Source organism: Chlorocebus sabaeus, unplaced genomic scaffold (genome assembly GCF_047675955.1).
Source record: "Chlorocebus sabaeus isolate Y175 unplaced genomic scaffold, mChlSab1.0.hap1 unalloc_scaffold_279, whole genome shotgun sequence".
Taxonomy (NCBI): Eukaryota; Metazoa; Chordata; class Mammalia; order Primates; family Cercopithecidae; genus Chlorocebus; species Chlorocebus sabaeus.
In genome coordinates this window covers 190,445-209,914 of record NW_027327569.1, presented here as the reverse complement: position 1 = coordinate 209,914, position 19,470 = coordinate 190,445, and the positions used below count along the sequence as shown (strand labels likewise).

The window sequence follows — 19,470 nt, the reverse complement described above, 5'->3', positions numbered from 1 at the left end:
CAAGATCACGCCACTGCATTCCAGTTCAGCCAATAGAGCGGGACTCCATCTCAAAAAAAAAAAAAAAAAAAGAAAGAAAAAAAGAATGGCTGCTCCATAGGCAGAGTGGCCCCAAAGGCTGCTGGTTGCCCTTTTTCATGGTTATTTCTTGATCATACGCTAAACAAGGGTTGGACTATTCATGAGTGTTCCAGGAAAGGGGTGGGCAATTCGCAGAACTGAGAATTTCTGCCCTCCCTTCTGAGACCACGTAGGGTAACCTCCAGATGTTGCCATGGCATCTGTAAACTGTCGCAGCGCTGGTGGGAGTGTCTTGTAGCAGCTAATGCATTATAATTAGCATATAATGAGCCGTGAGGAGAACCAGAGGTCACTCTCGTGGCCATCTTGGGTTTGGTGAGCTTTGGCGGACTTTACTGCAACGTGCTTTATCAGCAAGGTCTTTATGACCTGTATCTTGTGCCGACCTCCTATCTCATCCTGTGACTAAGAATACCTAGCCTCCTGGGAATGCAACCCAGCAGGTCTCAGCCTCCCTTTACCCAGCCCCCATTCAAGATGGAGTCGCTCTGGTTCACGTGCCTCTGACAAGTTGGCCTGGGTTGAGTGTTCCCTAGTGTGTGGTGGTTGGAGCTGTTCCTAGGAGTAAGAGGTATTGCCAGTAGGAAACAGGTCTCTGTTAGCCCGGGGGCTGGCACTCTGCACCAGTATGTCGGCCTCATTTTAGTGGTGACAAAACTGGGGCTCAGAGACATCAACTCCCTCATCCCGACCCCCAGACTGTCAGTGGTGGGCTGGGGTTTGAATGTGGGGCTTGAAGACCCATCATCTCCTCTGGTCCCCCAGTCTCTTCTGCCCAAGAGGAACAGGATCCCAGGATCCAGGCCCCTCATGGCACCAGCCAGGGTGGGTGGAGATGGGGAGGCAGAGTTCCAAAGCCCCCCGGACTCTGAGGCAGGTCAGGGACCAAGAGCAACCCGGACCTACGGGCCCCACCCTGAGAAGAATGGCTGCAGGCCCGGCCCAGCGGGCAGGAGGTCTGTGTCCTCACTCAACGTGACGGCGCTTCCGGCTGCTCCAGCCAGGCCGTGCTGTCTTCAAGTTTCCAATCATGCGGCCTCCTCTCCAATTCCCAAACCCAACCCACAGAGACAGCGATCTGGGGTCTTCGTGAGGTTTGTCAGCAGCTCTGACCCGCTGCTTCCCACCAGCCCCGCGGCCGGTTCTGGAAAGCTCTCTGCTGCCCCCTGCTGGGGAGGCTCAGGGTAGGGCTCTGGCTGCAAGCATGGGGTCCCAGAACCTCCTGGCTCTGTCACCTCTGCTGGGTGGAAAACCAACCCAGGATTGAACCAGCAGATGGGTGCCTGATTCCTTATTATCAGAGCTCCGCCCACTGGCAAGTCTCTCTCGGGGCCTCAGTTTCCCCTTCCATTAAACGAGGGGCTTGGGGGATACCAAGGAGGGGTAACTACTTACTGAGGATGGGAGGTTTCTTCTGGGGAGATGAATACATTTTGAAACTAGATGGCGTGAGTGGTTGCACAGGACTGTGAATGCACAAATGCCACCACATTATTCGCGTTGAAATAGTTGCATGCGATGTGAAAGTCACCTCATTTGAAGTGTTTAAAAGAGGGGCCTGGGAGAGTGCAGTGTACGTGAGAATCACGTGGGACACCCATAGTCTCTGAACCTCTGTTTTCTTGTGTAAACTGGCAAATAGACCGTGTGAACTGTATTCCCTGGGGGCAAGAGATTCCAAGAAGGAAAACCTGGGATTCCTGGCTCTGGGATGAGGTCCGGGGGCCAGAAGGGGAGGGGCATGTGGGGATGGCTGGGGTCAGCCCAGATAAGGCTTTCAATACTGGGTAGCAGCGTCTACACAGGTGGAAATCCCTGCATCTCACTTCCCGCAGGGCTGACCAGTGGCCAGAGGTGGGACTGGCCAGGCTCGGCCCAACCAAGTCTGGGAGCAGAGGAGACTAAGTGAGGGATCCCCGTCGCCACCCTCACTGGCCTGTGGCTCTCCTGACACCACAAGAGAGCTCCAGGAGCTGACCTTGGGTCCTAATGGGGGACACCTTCCTCGCTGCAGGCTGGCAGGGTGGTGTGGTGGTCAGTGTACTGGGCTCTTCGTTTCCGCCCCTACCTGCTGTGTGACGGTGGGCCAGACACCTAACCTCTCTGTGCCTCTATTTCTTCAATGGAGCCCCCACATTTGGGCATAGTGGCCTGAAGGTTAAAGGCAAGGGCAGTACGAGACCTGCAGTAAAAGCTCTGAGCAGGGAGAGCAGGGAGCTGCCCAGGGAGTTCCACCACCATCTCCCCTCTGGCCGCCGAGGAAACCGAGGCTCATGGTGACCTGGCCCAGGTCTGTTGGACTCAGGGTCCTTCTCATCCCCAAGATCAGAGGGCTGCCACAAGGGAAGGAGCTGGCCCCTAGACCCAGCCCAGGAAGCACACAGGGAAGGATGCCCTGGGGACTTCGGTATGTTATTGCAAAAAAAAATTTATTGCTATATGAACCCTGCTTTCATTCCTCCATTTCCCAGAAAATGAGCCATGGGAGACACCAGGAGAGGCAGGAGACCATCCTCCTTGCACAATACCCACTCCCTTGGATGCTGTCCTCAGCGAGGGTGGCTGGGGTCAACCAAGGGGCCCACCCGCAGTGTGGCAGAGGAGGTAGGTTGACCCTGTGGACGTTGAGCTCGGTGGCAAAGGTCCTGGCCTTCTGGTAGAAGAAGAGCGACTTCTCGCGGTCCAGGAGGAAGTTGTGGGAGATGGTGGCCAGCCGCGTATAGATCTTCAGCTGTGCCTTCTTGTTGCCCAGGTCCACGGCAGCTGCCAGTGCCAGCTGGTAGTACCCGGCTGCATCAAATGGGTTCTGAAGGGGACAGGCCATGCTCAGCAAAAGGGGGACTCGGAGCCCATCTTCCCAGAGGCCATTCCTGTCTCCAGGTCATTCCACATGTCCAGCCAATGCTGGCTCACCCCATGAACCCCGAAGCCTGTGACACTGCTGTGGTCTCAGCTGCAGGAGGTGGGGACGACCCTGATACCCCTGGAAGCCTTCCTGACTGTCCCTACGCCCCACTCACCCCAAGCCTCCTGCCCCAGTGCCACCCTCTCTGCAGGCAGTGGCTGCTTTCCCCATGGGCTGAGGTCAGGGCAGATCGTGCCTGCTCTGAGAGTTCCATGCAGGACCCGTGGCTCCAAGCCACAGCAGGGGCACAGTGTTGAGTGACCCAGGCTCCCTTCTGGCCCCTGTCCATGCTGACCATTTCCAGGCCCTCCAGGGGCCAGGCCAGGTAGAAAACCATCTCACAGGTGTCCACTCTGGCAATGTTCCCTGAAATATTGACGGAGTGTGACTCCCCAGACATCCACTCTCATTGTCAATGCATCTTTGGCTCAAACTCACCATCGCTGGGATGGGATGCCGTCTCCCAGACCTCCTCCTTGACCCTCCCATCCCCCACCCGGCTTCTCCCCAGGCTCCTCCTCCACATGGGGGTCACCTAAGGGACCTCTCTAAGACCCATGCCTGGCCTGTCCCTCTTTACCATCTCAAGATGGCTCCCAATGACAAAGTCCAAGATGCAGCAGTCCATTCCCTCACTGTCCCACCCCACACACAGAGCAGGGGCGTGAGAAGGCCCCAAGTCACCGCCACTGCTCATCCAATGCCCCCAGCCCAGCCGAACACTGGACTCTGTGCTGGGTGCGTGGCTGAGCCTAACGTCCTTGCTCCCAGTCTGAGGGCCTTGGGAGTGAACACTGACCACACAGGGTGGTCCGGGCTGTGGCAGAGGGAAGCCCAGGAGGTCCCAGACTCAGCCAGGGGTGAAAGGCAAAGGCTTCCTGAAGGGGTGGGGACTTCCCAACTAAACAGGAAGGAGCCAGCCAAAGCATATGTCTCTACATGTGCCTGTGTGTACGTGTCCCTGTGTGTGTGCGCGCACCTGTGTGTGCCTGTGTGCATTTTCATCTGCCTGTAGTGTGTACAGCAGCTACTGAGTGGCAGGCTGAGCCAGGACACACCTAATCCACCCTATTCCAGGGCTCACTCTCATGTGTAGACTAAAGGGGACACCATTTTAGAGGCAGTTGGCAAAGATGCCCATTTACCCCTGCTTCTCTGCCAGCCTTCCAGGTCCCATCCAGCCCGGCTTTTTCTCCCACTCCTCTGGGCCCTGGGTCCAGAGCCTCCTATACAAGGAGGAGGGTGTAGCCTTGGAAAGACAGCCGCCCTTGGGGAATTCCAAGGGGGCCTCCCTGTGGGAAGCTGGCCTGCGCTGACAGCATACTCACGATGAGGCCCAGAGGGCTGTGCATGGGAAGGAGGTGAAGGAGGCCACTGTCCCCCGACCCCAACCATGGACTTTGGCCTCTCAGGTACTACTTGGCGCTTTCCTTTCTCCTGGACAGGCGGAGTGGGCGGCAGGCTTGACCAAGAGAGAGAAAGTCCTCTTCTGGGAGGCCCGTCCCCCTGGGTCCCAGGCAAGCCCCTGAGCAGTGAGCAGCGTCCCCCTGGGCCTGACACCTGGCACCTCCATGTCTGGCTGGGACTTGGGAGGCCACAGGGACCACATCTGACCACCAGGTGTCGCCAGCACTGGGCTGAGGCATGTCGGGCCTCCGTAGGCCTGCAGTGGGGGATACAGGGCAGGGTCTTAGGGCTGCCCCGCTCCTCAAGTTGTTCTAAGGCCTCCAAGATCTCGGCCCCTGGACTGGAGTGCCCTGGCCCCTCAGCCCATAACGAGTACTGACGCGGTGCCGGTGTGATGCTAAGGAAGGGCGGTGCCTGCGGGGCAGAGGGGTGGAGACAGCCCAGGTCTGAGTCTGCCAGTCCTAGCTCTCCAGCCCTGCAAGGCTGGGGCAGACAGAGCACAGCACGTCCCCTCCAGACACACCCGACCCAGCAAGGCCTCAGCCTGGCTGGCTGGGGCCCCGCCCCACTGCACCTGCCCTGAGCTGGGGTTTCCCTGTTTGTGAACCCAATGGTAAGATACTGGTCCCACCCCACCCTTCCTGGGTGATGTGAAGATTCAAGGTGTCTCGGGACTCCAGGAAGGAGTTGCTCCGTGCAGGCTGGCACCCTGCGCAGGCTTCCTAGAGGAGGTGCCAGGATTTGGGTTGGATCTTGCAACGTGGATTCAATGTGAGGATGATGCTGTCCTCCGAAATGTCCTTCTCCCGACCCTATTTTTTTTGTTAAATGCACCTTGACACTTGACTGTCAAGACTCAGCTTTGATGTCACCTCCTCCAGGAGGGCCTCCCTGACTACAATCCTCCTTCTTAACCCAGAGGCCACCATTGCCCACTCATGTGTCAGCCTCCCCAGCTGAGACTGAGTTCCTGAGGGTGGGGCCTGGCCATCTTGGGAGCTGAATTGTATCTGCTAACCTTGCTGGCTCCTCCAGCCGGGCATAGAGCTCCAGGGCGGCCACTGGGCCATTTCTAAGGAAGGCTGGAACCCAGGCCTCGGGTCTGGGTGGAGATCCCACTCCAAGGGGACTGGGAACACCCCGAGCCCTGCCCCTCCCTCCCACCTTCAGGTCGTAGAAGATGATGTCACGGAGCATCAGGTACACCTTCACGTAGTAGAGGGTCTCCTCGTCGAACCCCAGTGGCAAGTTGCAGAGCTACAGGGTCTTGAGGTAGAAGTGCTCCGCCAGCTTGTCATGGCCCAGCCGGTGGTAGGCCATGCGCTCATTCAGCCGGTCCCCTGGGGTGCAGGCCAAAGGGGCAGGTGTGAGGACGTGGCTCCCTGGGGCAGGCAGGGCACAGGCCCCTCAGGAGCAGGTATACAGACCCCAGGCAGCACTCGTGGCTTGCCTCCAGGCACCTGTGGTCACCAGACTCACTTTCCCGTCTGGAAAGCAGAATTAATAAGGCCTGCCCCTGTCTACTGTGAGGCTTTGGCAAAGTCGGACCTGGATGGCCCAGCTCTGTGTCTACACATAGCCACCTGCCTCTGCTCACTGGTTTTAACCAGGGGAGCCCATGCAGTTCAGGTGCTCCCGGGTACCCCAGCTGCAGGCAACCCACAGATGTGACATCTGACTCCTCCTGGGTGTGTCACGATCAGATCCCCCTACCTTGGGAAGTCAGCTGCACACCTACTGTGTACTGGTCCACAGGACACAAGGCACTGGCACATGTGGCCTGCCTAGGGTTCGCTGTCTCTGGAGGGGGACAGACGACCCTGGCACAGCACCAGGGGATGCCCGGCCTTAAGGGGCAGACTGCTGGAAGGGGAACTGGGATTTTATCAGCCAGAGAGCCGTGTGGTTGATGACGGTGGGAAAGGCACAAGACAAAGGGAATATGCCACTCAGCCTGGCACATACAGGGACCAACGAGATGCCTGGCATGTCTAGAAGGCAGAGGGCACACTGGGCGGCCCTTGTGGTCAGCAGCGGGAACAGGCAGAGGAAGCAGAGCTCAGTCAGGCAGGGAACTCTGCACTGCGTGAGAGACCTCGGGCTGTTCCTCACAGCCGGACGGGGAAGCCAGTTGGGCAGATCTGCCTGCCTGGACAGGAGACCAGGAAAATCCAGCAGCTGTTTCAGCTCCTGGCCTGCAGACCCAGAGGCTGGGCTCTGGCAAAGTGTGGGTCCTGGCAGGGTGGGGGCTCAGGGGACGTACCCAGAGTGATGCTGAGTGCTAGGACCATGTGGGCAACCTCCAAGCCCTCCTGTGGCTTCTCCATTGTGACCAGGAGTGCCACCAGCTTGCTGCACAGCTGTAGCTGCGGCTCCACCCTGCGGTTGTCCGTAGTCACTGCCAGGGGCAGGGCCTGGTCCTACCACACAGGCAGGTGGGGTCAGGTTTCCCACAGCACCCACCTTGCGCAGAGTCCTCGTCAGAGCTCAAACATGTGCTTGGAGCTTCCCACACCCCAGCTACTCCTGCACCTCGACACAGCTCTGTGCTGTGGGATAACACATAGTTCAGACACCCAAGTTGGGGGCTGAAGAGTCACCTGAGGCCCATCCAGCTACTCCCGACAGCCTCAAACCAGCCTCTCCCACCTGAGCACTGGGGGTCTGACTGGGGGGAGCCAACCTCCTCTCTGCTCTAGAAACACCACACTGATCTGTGCCCAGGGCTGAGCCACACTGTGAGCTCAGAGGAAAGGAGAAGTCGTCCCACTTCGGGGTACATGCAGACCTGGGCCTCCCACTGATATGCTGTGTGTCCTTTGACATGTCCCTGTGCCTCTCTGAGCCTCAGTTTCCTCATCTGGAAGATGGGGACAGGACTTCCCACTCATGGTTGCTTGAGGTCATCAGGTACAAGGGTAGAGCAATTGTCACGTCCAGGCTCCGAGCGTTTTTCCCGGGCAGCGGCATGGTCATATGCCTCAGACCACCAGGTGCCCCACTGAGGCCCACCCACATCAGCCCACAGGCCAGCTCACTCGGTAGAAGGACATGCCTTCCTCCTGCTCCCAGGGCCCATTGAAGAAGATGTCTCCAACTGCCTCAAACAGCTCCAGCCCCAGGTTGGGGTCGCCTGTGTGCACGTCCACATTCTGTGCCACCTGAAAGGAGACAGAAGTTCGCTCCAGACCCACACCTAGCAACGTGGCTACGCGCACCTTTGCCAGCCTCTTTTCTCCCACACACTACAGGTACACCTGAGCATTTTTCAGACCCTGTGCATGGAGGCTGCCCCCACCACTGGCATGAGGACAATGAACTGATGCACCTGAGTGCCAGGAGGTGACTGAGCAGCTGCAGCCCAGGAGCCCGACACCTGTGAATCCTACCACCAGGGGTAGCCCTAGCCCACTCCCCCTGCACTCAAACCAGTCTCCGTGGCCCCTAAATTGCTGGGAGCCCAGCCCCTGTCTCCTTTCTGCGTTGTCACATCCCTGCCACATCAGCAGTGTTTCAGTGTTTGTGGGTGGGCCTGGTCCCCTCTTGGCCATGAGCTCTTGATCCCTCTCCTCAGCTCAAGGAGGTATACAGCAGGTGCTCAATAATGAAAGCTTCACCAGGCTCCTGGGCTTCACAATTTGTACCAGATCACACAGTGTTTCGGAAAGCCTCTGAAAACAGCCACTATGATAGATTCATTTTGTAAGGAGGTGTGCCACGTGTCGCTTGGAGCAAGTTCTTCTGTGTGTTAACTGAGTGGTCACATTATTTGAGGATGTGCTGTATACCAGCAAGTGCTGTGCACTGTGAGGGGCCGTGCCTCTGCCCTCAGGGAGAAGATGCTGGCCACCGGAGGAGGATGTGAGGGAACCAGTTGGAGGGAGGGAAAAGGCACACAACAGGTGCTCAGCAGTGGCTTAGGAATGAGTGGATGGATGGATGAATGGATGACGAGATGAAGACACATGGATGGATGGAAGGGTGTGTGGATAGATGAATGCTTGGATGGATGGATGGATGGATGAATGGATGGATGGGTGGAATGATGTGTGTATGTATGGGTGGGTAGATAATGTATGGATGGGTGGAGGGTAGATGATGTATGTACATGTGGATGGATAGATGGTGGACAGACGAATGTATGGATAAACAAATGGACAGATAGATGAATGGAGGGATGCATTAATAGGTAGATTGGTGGGTGGGTGGATGGACGAACGGTGAATGGATGGATGGGTGAGAGGATGGATGAATGGAAGGATCAATTGGTAGGTGGATGAATGATGGATGGATGATGGATGGATGAACAGGTGAATGGATGGATGATGGAAGGATGAACGGACGAACAGATGGATGGATGGTGGCTGAATGAATGGATGATAAAGGGACGGATGGATGAACAGGTGAATGGATGGATGGATGGAAGGATGAGCAGGCGAGTGGATGGATGATGGATGATGGATGGATAGAAGAATGAACAGGTAAATAGGTGATGGAAGGATGAACGGATGGGTGGATGGACAGGTGAATGGATGGATAGACGGGTGAATAGATGGATGATAAAAGGATGGATGAATGATGGATGGATGATGGATGGATGGAAGGATGGACAGGTAAATAGATGATGGAAGGGTGAACGGATGGGTGGATGGACAGAGAGTGAACAGCACAGGAGTCCTCCTGCATCCCTTGCCACTCACCTGGATGTACAGGTCCACCAGCTCGCTCTGCCGCAGGAGGTAATAGATCTTCCCTGCTTGCAGCCAGGCATGTGCCTCCTCTTTCCTCTGGAGGTCAATGAAAATCCCCAGACTTCGTTTGCTGTAGTCCAGAGAGGATTTGTAGGCCCTGGAATCACTGGAATCAGACACAGGTGTCAGAACAAGGGCTCTCATCCTCCTGGAACCAGTCTGCCTCCTCCCGTGGGTCTGGTGACAGATGAATCTGGCATGTGGGGACTGGGAACGGCCCTCTTGTGTGTGCAGTGTTCTGCCCTTCCCAGGCTGCTGGGATGGCCAGAGTGAACACACACGGCATGGAAAAGATGAAGGACATCCTTCTGAGGGAATCGAGCATCATGCTGCCCTGTGGCAGGAGGAGTGTGCTAGTCCATCTCCCCTGCCTCCCAGTCATGGCCTGTGTCTCCTCCAGACGCACCAGGAGCCGTTAGTGTTCAGAGGCTATCTAGGCCGATGGTTCTCAAGGTGTGCAGGCATCACAGTCACCCGGAGGCCTGTCCTTATAGCTTGCTGGCCCTGCCCCCAGAGCTTCCAACTCCACAGGCCTGGGGCAGGCCCTAGAACTCCCACTTGCCACAAGCTCCTAGGTGACATGGATGCTGCTCTACTGGTCCAGGGACTACACTTTGAGAAGCATGGCTCTAGCACACTAGCCCATTTTCCTTCTGTGAACTTGAGGCCAAGACTACAGTCAGTCTCCCAGGTCCCTATGGAATCTGGCTCCTTCTCTGATCTCTCAGTAAGTCCAACACTCAAGGGGCTGGGACTGCAGCAATGTCACTGGGCCCTATGGGTGGGGTGGTCAGGGCCATGGTTACCCCACCAGGTCAGGATGCTTGGGGGAAGCTGACTAGGCCAAATATGGGATGTGAGACCTTGAAACCCTGCCCCAGGGAAGCAGGTGACACAACTGGATCTGTCTTCTGTGGGAGAGAAGCCACAGGTGGCTGCTGTGGTCACATTTAAGGGGACAGACGAAGGCCAGGAGTGAAGATTCGGGGCAGGCACAGGTAAGATGACAAAAGCCACCATAGTAGGAAGAACAGCCCAGAGTGCACCTACTGCCTCTGCTGGGGTTGAGGTGACCTTTGCCCCAACAAGGGAGGCTCAAGCTGGGACTCATGGGCCAGCAGCAGCCCTGGGATGACCCCAGGCCGGCCAGCTCAAAGCATCTGATGCCAAAGCACCAAATGATCAAAAGGAGAGGGGCTGCTGGGCCCTGGGCCAGCTTCCCTGTGCCCTTCTCCCTGCCCGCCCCCACCTCCACCACTGCAAAACCAGCCCTTACCGCTCCGTGCCCAGGGACAGGTACAGCTGACTGATGGTCTCCAGGAGCTGCCCCTCCAGCACCTTGTCGGCCACCTTGCGGGCCAGGGAGAGCTGGAGATCGTGGTAGATGACATACTGGGCCTCGCTGGGCATGACGGCGCTGTAGAAGTAGCACAGCCACTGGACGGCCCGCAGCTGGTCTGGGCAGAAGACAAAATGGAAGACGTTAGTCTCCCAGCATCGAAGCGAGGCTGGCTGGGCTCGGAGGCCCCTGCTTGCCTCCTTCACACCTCTGTGAGCCTGGGCCCCATAGGCGGGGCGCCTGAGCGCAGACAGGCCATGCACCTGTGCCAGGGCAGACGCCAAGCACACTGTGACATGGGCACATCTTGGTGTAGATGCTCATGGTACAGGCCGGCCTTCTTTACAACTCCCAGGGCCGAGGTTGTGGATGGACACAGAGTGAACAGCAGGGGCTTGGCACCTGCACCAGGCCATCGATTTCTGCTTCACAAAGACCCTCTGGCCAGGATCAGGGCTGCCTTCAGCCTGAGCTGATGAGGCCAGGGGCACAAGTGGCCCCTGTCACAGATGGAACCCTGAGAGAGCAAAGCCAAGCATCACGTCTGCCACACATGGCATCATGTTGGGGGAATGGGATTCAAAGCTGGCCCCTGGCGTTCCCACACATGCTTCTCTCATGCAACCAGGCTCCCTAGCCACAGGCTCACTGGCCTCTCCCAAAGCCTGATTTTCTAGTGTCAGAAACATTCCGGAGATTAACATAGGAAACCAGGTACGCCGAATGGACATCTGTCACACACGCCACCCAACAACAGCCGAATACACAGTCCTCTCGAGCACCCATGGGACATTCCCCATGACAGACCATGTGCCAGGCCACAAAACGAGCCTCAGTGAATGGAGAAGGACTGAGACCAAAGCAGAGGTGTTCTTCAGCTGTACTGGCACAAAACTGGAAATCGACAGTGAAGGAAATGTGGGAAATTCAAAAAATATGTGAAAACTACACACTCCTAAACAACCAGTGAGTCAAAGAGACCAGCAGGGAAACCAAAAACTAATTTGAGAAGAATGCAAACAAACGCACAGCCCCGGCCAGTGCGGTGGCTCACGCCTCTCATCCCAGCACTGTGGGAGGCCGAGGCAGGAGCATTGCTTGAGTCCCGGAGTTTGAGATCAGCCTGGGAAACATGGTGAAATCCCGTCTCTATATTTAAAAAAAATACAAAAATTAGCCGGGTGGAGTGGTGCACATCTGTAATTCCAGCTACTCGGGAGGCTGAGGCATGAGAATGGCTCTAACCTGAGTAGAAGTTGCAGTGAGCCAAGATTGCACCACTGCACCCCAGCCTGGGCAATAGAGCAAAACTCTGTCTTTAAAAATAAAAACAGCACAACGTATCAAAAATTCCAAGATGCAGCTAAGGCAGTGCTGAAAGGGAAATTTATAACTGTAAATGTCTACATTCAAAGAAGAAAAATCTCAAATCAAAAACCTAACCTTCCACCTTGAGAAACTAGAAAAAGAACTAAACCCAAAGTGAATAAAAGGAAGAAAATAATAAACGTGAGAGTGGAAATGGAAAGTAAAAATACAGAGAATGGAAAAACAAAAGAGATAACAGAACCGAAGGTGGGTTTTTTGAAAATAACACAATTCACAAATCGTTCACTAGACTGACCGAGGAAAGAAAGACGGGACACAAATGACTAAAATCAGAGACTGAGCACCATGGCTGACGCCTGTCATCCCAGCACTTTGTGAGGCTGAGGTGGAAGGATCGTGAGGCCAGCATTCAAGACCAGCCTGGGGGAACATGATGAGACCCCATCTCTAATAAAAATGAAGAAATAAAAAATTACAAACCCAAGTTTCTAAAATCAGAAATGAAAGAGGAAACATTATTGCCGACCTGACAGAAATAAAAGGATTCCACGAAAACACTACGAACAATTGTACACCAACAAACCAGACCATCTAGACACAACAGCCAAATTCTTAGAAGGACACAAACTACCGAAAGTGACTCAAAAATGACCCCAAGGAAGCATGTGGGGTATCAGCCCCGCCCTTGGTCTCCTCGATCGTTCAGCGCAGGGTGGGGAGACAGGGAAGCATGATCCCCGTTCCCTGGCCTGCATTTCCAAGTCTGAATCCCCCAGCACCCCGGGGAGGGCCTCGTAGGAGGAGGTACCACAGGCTATTGTGCCAAGAGCCACTGGAGGCTGCAGTGGGGGCTGGGGCACTGGGTTCCTGGAGGGTCTCCTTCCAGTAAGAGAATGTCCCTGGGGAAGAAGCCTGGGTCTGAACCCCCCAACCTTCCTTGGGCAGATGTGTGGGACCGGGGCCCCTTCACACGGTCCTTTCCAAAATCTTATCCCTCCTAGGGCCAGGAGTGGGTGCCAGGCCTGTGCTGGAAATGGGCAGCTTTGGTCACAGCCCCTGGGGCTCTGGTCCAGGTCACAGGAGGCACCTCTGAGTGGTCTCACTATGCCATGACAAAGCGCTGCAAGACAGAGGGTCCCACAACAGTATCCCTTGTCTCAGCCATTTCCCTGGACTCAACTTCCTCATCTATTCTCTGTGGCCTAGATTTCGGACAGCCCTGCCCACCTACTGTCCGTTCACTGCTCAGTCTGCAGTGACTGTTCGATAGCACTCCATGGCTCCCCAGTGCTCTTGCGGAAAAGGCCAAGCCACAGCCTGAGGCCCCAGGCCCTGCTTAGCTCTCCAGAAGAGCTTCTCACCATCCAGCACCCAACCCACTCCTTCCCAACTCTGCACCTCCCTGCATAAGCCCTGTTCACTCATCCCCGCTCACACCCCACTCAACCCCGCTACCACTCCCGCTCACTCACCCCCATTCACACCCCACTCACCCCGCTCACTCTCCCGCTCACTCACCCCATCACACCCCACTCATCCCCGCTCCCACCCCACTCATCCCCGCTACCACTCCCGCTCACTCACCCCCACTCACACCCCACTCAACCCGCTCACTCACCCCATCACACCCCACTCATCCCCGCTCACACCCCCCCACTCATCCCCACTCACTCCATGACACCTCCACTCACTCACCACCACTCACCCCCACTCTCTCACCCCTAGGCCTTCACACAGGCTACACCACCAGCCTCTCCTCCACCAACTATTACTTGACTAAATGCTCTCAACCCTCTGGTTCTAGACTAAAGAGGCTTCCCTAACCCAGGGCCAAGTGCTGCCCCGCCATCACGCCATTCACCCTTTTGTGGCTTCTGTGGCCTGAAGCTCACATTCCCACGCTCAGTCTCTGCCACCCGAGGACCCCACAAGCCCCATTTGTGGGTGGGGCCTGGCACACTGCACAACGAGCTGCTTTTGCATGAACTGCTCTGTGGCTTTGGGCAATCACCCGCCCCCGTGTCCTCTGTGAAGTGGGATGACAGGTGCGCAGGCTGCCAACATACCAAGCAGATAACACGGGCACAAGAACTGGTGTTCAGGGCCTGGCTCATGGTGGGGCCCGAAGTCCCAGCGCAGCCGAGCCTGCCTTGATCCCAGGGTTATGTCTAGGAATTCCCAGCATGCAGGACTTTCAGTGCCCAAGGCAGGATGGTCCCTGGGCAAACCAGGAAGAGCTGGCTGCCTCAGTAGGCCACAGAGGGCCTGGCCCTGCATGGGAACCGCCTGTCTCCAGGGCGCTTGCCAACATCTGCTGCTGGACATGGCTCAGCACTTTCGATGGTGCAAAAACCACCACTTGTTTCTGAATCATAAACCCCAGGTGAGCCCTGACCCGAGTGGCCCCAGAAGGCTCACAGGAGGAACTAGGGCACTCACTCTCCACATGGCCTATTTCTACGGTGACCAGAAGGGCCCACTCATAGTAGCCCTTGCCCTGCTGGGCTGGGCCCTGGCGGGTGCAGAGGTGGCCCAGCTGCAGGAGTACGTGGGTGAAGTCTCGGCCACACTCCCTGCAGGGCAGCCTCGAGAACAGCTGCATGGCCCCCAGGAGGTAGTGCTGGGCCAGCCTGCTGGCACTTGCATGCAGGCACAGGGTCCCGAAATTGGCCAGCACCACTGCCTGGTTCCTCCAATGGCCCAGGTCCCAAGCCGCTCATAAGGCGCAGTAGTAGCCCTCAGCTGCCTGCCTCGTCCGGCCTGTCCTCTTCACAGCCACGGCCAGCATGTTGGCCATTACACCCTCTGGTCCTCTCTGGCCACCACTGCATCCTGGACAGACTGCAGGATGTTCAGGGTCACCAGGCTCTGTCCATGAAGCACGTGAAGCCAGGCCAGGGCCACCAGGCAGTCCACGATGGCACGGACTCTGGTCATGAAGAGGCCAGCTTTCTTGGCCGCCCCTCGGGCATGTGCCAGGCACTCAGTCAGCTCCTCCTCGTCGCTAAAGCTGCAGAACATGCTGCTCAGCCATGGCAGTGCCACGTCGTACAGGCCACAGAAGCTGGCCTTGTACCCGGGGGCGTTCAGGAACAGCAGCAGTGAGCTCAGGGCCTCTGGGTCCTCCCAGTCGTCCTCAGCTTCCAAGAAGAAGGAGGGGTCCTCGGGGTCCTGCAAGCTCACGTTGCTGGATGCCGCACAGAGACCCCAGGACGCTGGCTCCAGGGGGCAGCCTGGGCAGGTCTTGCATTGTTCCAGAACATTCTTCACCTTCGACAGGGTCTCCTGTGGATCCAGGCCCAGACAAGATGGAGGTATTTCTGCAAGTCACAAAAACACCTAGACATATTAGAGTCCGGCAGTGAGTCCTTGGTCCACTGGGGGCAGGGTCCCCCCATCCCTGCCCTCTGTGTCCCCGGCGCAGCTTGCCATGAGCCCTTTAGAATTATGTGCAACGCAAACTCGGGGCCTGGAGCACGTACGAACTCCGGCACTACGGGGACAGAGAGAACACGCAGGCCCGTGGCCCGACTCTCCTACAAAATCACCCTCCTGTCCTGTTTTGTCGCCCACCTGACAGCAAGGTTTTAGGAGACTGTGTCAGAACAGTGACCCCTCAGAGATGCCTTTCCCTTTAGAAAGAATCAAAGCCTTCTAACTGGACCCATGAATATGCAGCACCACAACTACAAATGTAACTTCTGTCAGCATATTGGGCCCCCCGGTGGGGTACAGGAATCCATGAAATCCTCAACAGCCAATCAGAGCTATGGATCAGCTCAAAAGCTGCTATGCAAAATTGGTAAAGCCACCGACGGCACAGGACAGGGGTGTTGTACCCATGTGCCCAGCTCCGTGCAGGGAAACGGACCATCCCTGCAGGAAGGATGGGAAAGCTTCCAGGCCCCTGTGGCCACCTTCACCGTGGATGGTCTGAAAACCTGAAGCCCACGGTTCCTAAAGGGTTAACAAAGGCCAGACTGCTCCAGCAGCCCACTGGTGTCTGCTGGCTTTGGTGGATTCCTAGCCAAAGCCCCCTCCCAGAGGTGAGCAAACAAGCGCATTTCCTGTTGGAAAACCTGGGATGAAAGGAGGCATTACTGGGAAGGGAAAAACCTAGATTTAAACCGACCCTCTGTTTCAAGCTCACATGCAAAAAATATGTTCAATACAAACTGCCTCCTTATTCATCTGTAAAGCCTTAGAATTAAATAAATAAATAAATATGATTTAGAGGCAAATGTCTGACTTGACTACACTAGATTAGCTAAGAAATCGCCCCCACCCAGCAGAGGCACACAGCCCCTCCCAGCCACTACCCTGGCCTCCGGGGCAGCTGGAGAGCCACGTGCCTTTGCTCCAGTGACTTTGGCAGAGGGTGGAACCACCCCCTCCCTGAGGCAAACCTACAACAGCCTTCCCTTCCCCCCTGGCTCCCCTCAGGAAGGAGAAGACCCTTCAGGGACCTCAGTTGAGGCCCCTGCAACCTAAGGCTCTGAATTCTGCTACCCGCTGAGGGCAGTGTGGCCTCCCATCTCTGAGGCAGAGCACAGGGTGAACTGCAGCTTCTCCAGGTCATGAAAAAGGAACCCACAGCTACATGTGGGTCCCAGCAGTGGAAAGGATGCCCCATCTCGGTTGGGGACCAGGCGGGGGTCAGCATGTTCATTGGAAGAAATGTGGGACCTCAGGGCCTCCAGTGTCAGAGTAGACGGGAGGTTCAGGCCCACCTCAGGCGATGTCTCTCAAGTCCCCGGCCCACACCACAGAGGGGTGACAGCCGCATCCAATGCCCACCGTACTCACCTCTGTCCCCTCCCCTGCCATTACTCCAAAGCCCAGCTCATAACCAGAGAAGCCTGAGCCACGGACAAAACCTACCTTGTTCCTGCGGCTGCTCGGTCTCAGCTTCCTCTACTGAGTCTGGCAAGGGAGAACAGAGAAGCAATGAACACCCCCAGCCAGCACCTCTGGTCCCATGTCAGGTTGAGCTGGTGTCGGTGTTGCAGGATGAGAGCATTGCAGGGTGCAAGGGTTGAAAGTCATATCGTCCTCTTCCCTCCTGGATCATGGGAACAACATCACTGTGTGGTGTACACTTTCTGCGATATTGGGAGTAACATTGTCTTCTGTGCCTTGGAATATTAAGGACAATATCACGGGGGGACGTGTACATCTTCTGCAATATTGGGAATAATATTATCCTCTCTCTCCCTGCATACTAAGAAAGATATCACAGAGTACGTGTTCACCTCCTGCGATATGGGGATTGATACCATCTTCTCCCCTTCCAGATATCAGGAAGAGTATCACACGGGGGTGTACGGTGTCTGAGATACTAGGAGTAATATCAACCTCTCAGCCTTGGAATATTAAGAAGAATATCACAGGGTGGATGTACACCCCCTGCCATATTGGGAGTAACATCAGCCTCTCCTCTCCATGGATATTAGGAACAATATCCCAGGCTGGGTGTACGCCTCCTGCTCTATGGGGAATCATATCTTCCTCTCCCAGGATATTAATAACAATATCACAGGGTGGGTGAACACAGCCTGCGATACTGGAATTATTATCATCCTCTCCCCCTCCAGATACTAGGAACCATATCACAGAAGAGCTGTACCCTCCCTGGGATATTGGGAGTAATATCATACGCTTCTTCCATGAATATCAGGAGCAATATCACCGGGTGGCTGTTCATTCATTGTTATGTTGGGAGTCATGTCATATTCTACCCCTCTCAATATTAGGATCAGTGTCACAGGGTGAGTGTATACCTACTGTGGTATTAAAACTAAAATCATGCTCTCTGTCCCTAGATATTAGGAACAACATCACAGGTAGGTGTTCACCCCCTGCAGTATTAGAAGCAATAATATGATTAATTAGCAAACATCAATCATCGATTTTAATAATTATCAGGCTAGTCTCGAACTCTTGACCTCAGGTGATCTGCCCGCCTCAGCCTCCCAAAGTGCTGGAATTACAGGCGTGAGCCACGGCACCCAGCCAACACTACTTGACATCCCTTTTTTGACCTCAAATTTAGCATGCGGAAAACACACTTTTGATTCCCCCTACTATAACCCACTCCTCCCATAGTCTTCCCGATCCCAATAACAGCATCTCTAGTCTTCCAGTTACTCAGGCCAAAATCCTTGACATCATCCTTAAAACTTCTTTTTCTCTCTCTTGTCATCCAACCCATTTAAACTCTCCTTTCAAAATATGTGCCAGACCTAACCACTTCTCACCTTCCTCATCATTTCCAACCAGGTCCAGCCCTCATCATAGCGCTCTGGGTTACGGCAAAAGCCTCCCAATCGCCAGGCACAGTGGCTCACGCCTGTAATCCCAGCACTTTGGTAGGCCAAGGCAGGTGAATCATCAGAGGTCAGGAGTTCAAGACCAGCCTGACCAACATGGTGAAACCCCTCTACTAAAAATATAAAAAATTAGCCGAGCATGGTGGTGGGCGCCTGTAATCCCAGCTATCCGGGAGACTGAAGCAGGAGAATCACTTGAACTCAGAAGGCAGAGGTTAGAGTGAGCCGAGATTGTGCCATTGCACTCCAGCCTGGGTGACAAGAGCGAAACTCCATCTTAGAAGGTTAAAAAAAAAAAAAAAAAAAAAAGCCTCCCAACCCACCTCTCTCCTTCCACCTTTCACCCTGCCCTGCATTCTACCTTCCTCTCTCAAACATTTCAGAAAAAAAAAAAATTATATCCACAGAGAGGGAAAGTACAAATGGGGTGAAATGTTTGGGGAATCTGAGGGAAGAGTATATGGGAATTGTCTGTACTATTTTTGCAACTTTTCCATAAGTCTGAATTATTTCGAATTCAAGAGTTAAACAAAGAAAAAAAAAAAACATTATCTCCCTTTGTGAATCCATCCTGTCTTTCCCCTGGCAACTTAAGGACACTCTCAACTAACACATCTATTTTTTCATGAACACTAAAAGAACCCTTGCCGAGTTTTGACTTTCTGTGCTTGGCAGTAGAAGTGTGTGTGTGTATGTGTGTGGTGTGTATGTATATATAGAGAGGGAGAAATATATATATGAGTATATATATAAATATATACTATATTTACAATGGTAATGTATATATATATAAATATATGTGTGTGTGTAGATATATATAATACGTACCCCATAGCCTGTCCTTAACCAGTTCTAAACTTAGTCCGAAAAACACACATCTAAGCACAGAATTTCAAAATAATACGATGAATATTTTGATAGAGGGATGTGTTGCTATGGAACACGCTGCTAAGACACAAAACCTCCTAGATGGGACAATGAATGAACGAAGTTTGCACCTATAGGCACCCCCTCTGATATCCCCTCAAACGTTTATAGTTATATGCATTTGCTTCCGCCAGGACCCCTATTTCATAAGGGTTAGTTCTAGAGTCTAGCAAGTTCCTACTACAGCTGGCACACATATGCCATTCAAAAATCAGTGGCGGAGTGAATGACGAGTTAAGAACCGTTTGTCAGCCAGTGCTCAGTAATACAACATGCACTGGTATGCAAATGATATTTTTGTTGAAAGCAACAGCAGGATCACAAATTATCTTTCCAGAGAAAGCAAACCTCAAAAGCTTCTTTACCCTACTAAAGCACATTATAAGAAGCTCCCCTTATATA

At 54.6% G+C, this 19,470-nt stretch overlaps 1 protein-coding gene, 1 long non-coding RNA gene and 1 pseudogene across 6 annotated transcripts in view; 1 reads left to right on the top strand and 2 right to left on the bottom strand.

Annotated features, from left to right (window-relative positions):
* The window catches only part of LOC119623598 (uncharacterized), a 164,544-nt gene that overhangs the window by 138,989 nt on the left and 6,085 nt on the right, over nt 1-19,470 (top strand). The window lies entirely within an intron of this gene.
* Nucleotides 2,490-2,905, bottom strand: LOC140711200 (SH3 domain and tetratricopeptide repeat-containing protein 1 pseudogene; annotated as a pseudogene).
* The window catches only part of LOC140711197 (SH3 domain and tetratricopeptide repeat-containing protein 1-like), a 44,464-nt gene continuing 27,483 nt past the window's right edge, over nt 2,490-19,470 (bottom strand). The window contains 7 exon segments of the mRNA XM_073014103.1: nt 2,490-5,733; nt 7,449-7,554; nt 9,094-9,250; nt 10,421-10,601; nt 14,252-14,614; nt 14,617-15,132; nt 16,694-16,735. Of these exon segments, the coding sequence (XP_072870204.1) occupies nt 5,651-5,733; nt 7,449-7,554; nt 9,094-9,250; nt 10,421-10,601; nt 14,252-14,614; nt 14,617-15,132; nt 16,694-16,735 (1,448 nt within the window). The 3' untranslated portion in view covers nt 2,490-5,650.